This window comes from Psittacula echo (assembly GCF_963264785.1).
Source record: "Psittacula echo genome assembly, chromosome: 29".
NCBI classification, from domain to species: Eukaryota; Metazoa; Chordata; class Aves; order Psittaciformes; family Psittacidae; genus Psittacula; species Psittacula echo.
The window spans coordinates 630,329-635,905 of NC_137764.1; the positions used below are offsets into that span (position 1 = coordinate 630,329).

The window sequence follows — 5,577 nt, forward strand, 5'->3', positions numbered from 1 at the left end:
CACCCCATAGTGACCCAGCACCACCCCTGAGGACCCCATAGGGACCCAATGGCACCCCATAGTGACCCAGCACCACCCCTGAGGACCCCATAGGGACCCAATGGCACCCCATAGTGACCCAGCACCACCCCTGAGGACCCCATAGGGACCCAATGGCACCCCATAGTGACCCAGCACCACCCCTGAGGACCCCATAGGGACCCAATGGCACCCCATAGTGACCCAGCACCACCCCTGAGGACCCCATAGGGACCCAATGGCACCCCATAGTGACCCAGCACCACCCCTGAGGACCCCATGGGGACCCAATGGCACCCCATAGTGACCCAGCACCACCCCTGAGGACCCCATAGGGACCCAATGGCACCCCATAGTGACCCAGCACCACCCCTGAGGACCCCATGGGGACCCAATGGCACCCCATAGTGACCCAGCACCACCCCTGAGGACCCCATAGGGACCCAATGGCACCCCATAGTGACCCAGCACCACCCCTGAGGACCCCATAGGGACCCAATGGCACCCCATAGTGACCCAGCACCACCCCTGAGGACCCCATGGGGACCCAATGGCACCCCATAGTGACCCAGCACCACCCCTGAGGACCCCATAGGGGCCCCTGCCCCACCTTCTCCAGTGCCCTGAGCACGCTCTGCCTCTCGCGCAGCTTCTGGATGCTGAGCGCGATCTTGTGCCGCGCGCCCTTGGTGACGTTCTGGGGGGGGGGGCACAGCCACAGAGCAGGTTTGCGAGGTGCCCCCCCCGCCATGGGGGTCTCACAGAGTGGGCCCCCCCCCCCCCCCCCCCCCGGGTACCTGCGACTCGAGGTGATGCTCGGTCAGCGTCATCATCTCCTCGTAGCTCATCTGCGAGAAGAGCGCCGCGTACTTGTGCAGCCGGAGGCTCTTGAGCCACGAGGGGACATCTACGGGGCGGGGGACGGGGACGACACCGGAACCATGAGGTGCCAGCCCCAGACCCCCCCCCCCAGGCCCCCCCCCCCCGCGCCCCCCCCTCACCCTTCATGCCGCTGCCGTCCTCCTGGAAGCTGTTCCTGCCCGCGGGCCCTTCCTCGGTGTGCTCGCTGCCCGAGGAGGCCACGCTGCTCTGGGGCGACAGCGGCGCGTGGTCCCCAAAGGGACCCCGGCCCGGGGCGGCGGCGGGGGGGATGGCCCCGGGGGGGGGGTCCTCGCTGCTCGCACCGCCCCCCCCCCCCGGCCACTCGCTCGGGGGGGGGCCGGGGACCCCCAGGGAGCGCTTCAGGGGGCTCGGGTGCAGCGGGCAGGGCAGAGCTGGGGGGGACGGGGGGGGGGGGTCAGGGGGAGCCCCCATGGCTTTTGAGACCCCCCCCAGGGCTCTGCTCAGCCCTTCATGACCCCCCCCCGGTCACCCCCCAGCCCTAAGGGCCCCCCCAAACCCCTTCACAGTCCCCCAAATCCCTTCCATGACCCCCTTAGACACTCCCAGCCCTCCCAAACCTCCTCCCTGCCCCCCCAAATCCCTTCCATGCTCCCCTTATCCCTTCCCTGCCCCCCCAAACCCCTTCCATGCTCCCCTTATCCCTTCCCTGCCCCCCCAAACCCCTTCCATGCTCCCCTTATCCCTTCCCTGCCTCCCCAAATCCCTTCCAGACCCCCCAAACCCCTTCCCTGCCCCCCCAAACCCCTTCCCTGCCCCCCCAAATCCCTTCCATGCTCCCCTTATCCCTTCCCTGCCCCCCCAAATCCCTTCCAGACCCCCCAAACCCCTTCCCTGCCCCCCAAACCCCTTCCCTGCCCCCCCAAATCCCTTCCATGCTCCCCTTATCCCTTCCCTGCCCCCCCAAACCCCTTCCATGCTCCCCTTATCCCTTCCCTGCCTCCCCAAATCCCTTCCAGACCCCCCAAACCCCTTCCCTGCCCCCCCAAACCCCTTCCCTGCCCCCCAAATCCCTTCCATGCTCCCCTTATCCCTTCCCTGCCTCCCCAAATCCCTTCCAGACCCCCCAAACCCCTTCCCTGCCCCCCCAAACCCCTTCCCTGCCCCCCCAAATCCCTTCCATGCTCCCCTTATCCCTTCCCAGCCCCCCCTCAGCCTCCCAACCCCCTTCCATGCCCCCCCCAACCCTTCCCCCCCCCCCACTCACCCGCTCCCCCCAGCCCGTTCCCACTGCCGGCCTGGAACTGGGGGTGCCCGTTCTCCCGCGGGGGGGGCTCAGGCCAGGCCGAGCCCAGCTCCGGGGGTGCCCCATGCTCGGGCCATTCATGCGCCGGGGGGCGGCGGGAGGAGGGGGGGGCCCGGGGGGCCGGGGGGGGGGGGGCGGCGCCGGTGGCCAAGCGCTCCTCGAGGTGGCCCAGCCAGAGGGCCAGGGCGCTGCGGTCGTCCAGGGTGGTGGCGGGGTGGATGAGGGCGTAGGAGAGGAGCTGCCGGCTCTCCTCCACGCACCGGTTGCTCTCGATGGCGTAGGCCAGCACCGTCTGCAGCCGCTTCATGTACTCGGCCTTGGCCGCCGCGTTGCCCGGCTGCAGCAGCGGGAGGTGCGCCAGGAGCAGCGCCACGGCCGCCTCCGCCGGCTCCTGCGGCCACTGCCGGATGGCGGCTGCCATGGGGGGACAAGGGGGGGGTCAGAGGTGGAATTGGGGGGGGGGGGGGGGGGCCCAAAGGGTGGCTCTGGGAAGGCCCTGGGTGGGCAGTGAGTCCTGAAGGGTGGCCCCAGCGGGGCACTGGGTGCTCAGCGGTCCCCAAAGGGTGGCACTGGGTGGCCAGGGAGGCCCGCAGGTTGGCACTGGGTGAGCACCGAGCGCTTCCGGATGGTGCTGGGCGGGCAGGGACGGCTTCGGGCTCTGCAAAGGGGGGCCCTGGCAAGGCCCTGGGTGGGCACTGAGTGGTGACGGAGCCCTCATGGGTGGCCCTGGAGAGTTACGGAGGGCTCAAGGGGCAGCCCCGGAGGGGCACTGACGCCTTCGGGATGGCACAGGATGGTCACCGAGCCCTTCAGGAGTGCCACTGAGTGGGCATTGGGTGCGTAGGGGGGCACTGGGGAGGCCCTGGTGTCCTCAAGGGTGGCACTGAGTCCCTCTGGGTCCCCAGGAGTGGTCCTAGGTGGTCACTGAGCCCTTATGGGTGGCCCTGGGTGGTCACTGAGCCCTTATGGGTGGCCCTTGGTGGTCATTGAGCCCTTGTGGGTGGCCCTTGGTGGTCATTGAGCCCTTATGGGTGGCCCTGGGTGGTCATTGAGCCCTTATGGGTGGCCCTTGGTGGTCATTGAGCCCTTATGGGTGGCCCTTGGTGGTCACTGAGCCCTTATGGGTGGCCCTTGGTGGTCACTGAGCCCTTATGGGTGGCCCTGGGTGGTCACTGAGCCCTTGTGGGTGGCCCTGGGTGGTCACTGAGCCCTTATGGGTGGCCCTTGGTGGTCATTGAGCCCTTATGGGTGGCCCTTGGTGGTCACTGAGCCCTTATGGGTGGCCCTTGGTGGTCATTGAGCCCTTATGGGTGGCCCTGGGTGGTCATTGAGCCCTTATGGGTGGCCCTTGGTGGTCACTGAGCCCTTATGGGTGGCCCTTGGTGGTCACTGAGCCCTTATGGGTGGCCCTGGGTGGTCACTGAGCCCTTGTGGGTGGCCCTTGGTGGTCATTGAGCCCTTGTGGGTGGCCCTGGGTGGTCACTGAGCCCTTATGGGTGGCCCTTGGTGGTCACTGAGCCCTTATGGGTGGCCCTTGCTGGTCATTGAGCCCTTATGGGTGGCCCTTGGTGGTCATTGAGCCCTTATGGGTGGCCCTTGGTGGTCATTGAGCCCTTATGGGTGGCCCTTGGTGGTCACTGAGCCCTTATGGGTGGCCCTGGGTGGTCACTGAGCCCTTATGGGTGGCCCTGGGTGGTCACTGAGCCCTTATGGGTGGCCCTTGGTGGTCATTGAGCCCTTATGGGTGGCCCTTGGTGGTCATTGAGCCCTTATGGGTGGCCCTTGGTGGTCACTGAGCCCTTATGGGTGGCCCTGGGTGGTCACTGAGCCCTTATGGGTGGCCCTGGGTGGTCACTGAGCCCTTATGGGTGGCCCTGGGTGGTCACTGAGCCCTTATGGGTGGCCCTTGGTGGTCATTGAGCCCTTATGGGTGGCCCTTGGTGGTCATTGAGCCCTTATGGGTGGCCCTTGGTGGTCACTGAGCCCTTATGGGTGGCCCTGGGTGGTCACTGAGCCCTTATGGGTGGCCCTTGGTGGTCATTGAGCCCTTATGGGTGGCCCTTGGTGGTCATTGAGCCCTTATGGGTGGCCCTTGGTGGTCATTGAGCCCTTATGGGTGGCCCTTGGTGGTCACTGAGCCCTTATGGGTGGCCCTTGGTGGTCATTGAGCCCTTATGGGTGGCCCTTGGTGGTCACTGAGCCCTTATGGGTGGCCCTTGGTGGTCACTGAGCCCTTATGGGTGGCCCTGGGTGGTCACTGAGCCCTTATGGGTGGCCCTTGCTGGTCATTGAGCCCTTATGGGTGGCCCTTGCTGGTCACTGAGCCCTTATGGGTGGCCCTGGGTGGTCACTGAGCCCTTGTGGGTGGCCCTTGGTGGTCATTGAGCCCTTATGGGTGGCCCTTGGTGGTCATTGAGCCCTTATGGGTGGCCCTTGGTGGTCATTGAGCCCTTATGGGTGGCCCTGGGTGGTCATTGAGCCCTTATGGGTGGCCCTGGGTGGTCACTGAGCCCTTATGGGTGGCCCTGGGTGGTCATTGAGCCCTTATGGGTGGCTGTGGGGTCACCCCCCGCAAGGCCCCCCCCCAGCACCCCCATGCCCCCCGGAGCCCCGTCCGGAGCCCCTCACGCTCCCATCGCCGCCCCCCGCTCCCCGGCCGCGCTCACCGGCGCTGTTGGCCTCGGCCTCCCGGAGGTGGATGTCGGTGCAATCGGCCAGCGAGTGCTCGAGGCAGAGCTGCAGGAACCGCGCCTGGGTGCGGGTGACGCGCTTGAGCAGCGAGAGCAGCGCCACGGTCTGCTCGCACTCGTTCCACGCCTTGAACCACCCCGCCACGATCCCCACCTGGTCCCGGAACATCATCACGGGGGCCCCCGGCGGCACCGGGTCACCGGTTACCGCGGAGGGGCGGACGCGGGCCCGGCCCTCACATGGCGGCGATGGCGGCAGCTGCTGCCGGGGCCGGGGCGGGCGGAGGCCGCGGGAATGGCCGGGCCCGGTGCGGGGGGAGCCGGGGCCGAGGCCGCGATCGTGCCCCGGGGCCGCCGCTCACCCGCCGCCGCCGTCAACGTCAGCGCGTAAGTGCGCGACTGCGTCACCGCGCGTGCGCCCGGCGATGCCACCCCGCCCCCTTCCGCCGCACGCACGGAGATGGCCAATGGGAGAGCGCGGCGTGGGGGGTTCCGGGCACTGATTGGGTGGTGGAGATGTCAATCAGGGGGCACGGGGGAGGTGGCCGGCAGGCTGGGAGGGACACGCCCCTTTGCGACGAACACGCCCCTTCCCCAGGCAGAGGCCACACCCCCTTCTGGGTTGGCTCCGCCCCTCCCGCGCCGGGAGGGCGGGGCTTACTTGAGGGGGCGTGGTCTGTGCGGGAGGGTCTGTGGCGCCCCCTGCTGCGGGGAGCAGGGCCC

The 5,577-nt window shown here is 68.1% G+C and overlaps 1 protein-coding gene across 1 annotated transcript; it reads right to left on the minus strand.

Annotated features, from left to right (window-relative positions):
• Window positions 1-4: 4 nt before the first annotated feature.
• SAMD4B (sterile alpha motif domain containing 4B) lies at window positions 5-5,282 on the minus strand (the record flags this gene model as incomplete). The annotated part of the gene is made up of 5 exons (XM_080636078.1): window positions 4,831-5,282; window positions 2,126-2,578; window positions 1,020-1,292; window positions 816-925; window positions 5-715 (listed from the first exon to the last, which is right to left on the minus strand). Coding segments are annotated over exons 1-5 (1,743 nt in total), but the record flags the coding sequence as incomplete, so codon positions are not given.
• Between the last annotated feature and the right edge of the window lie 295 nt (window positions 5,283-5,577).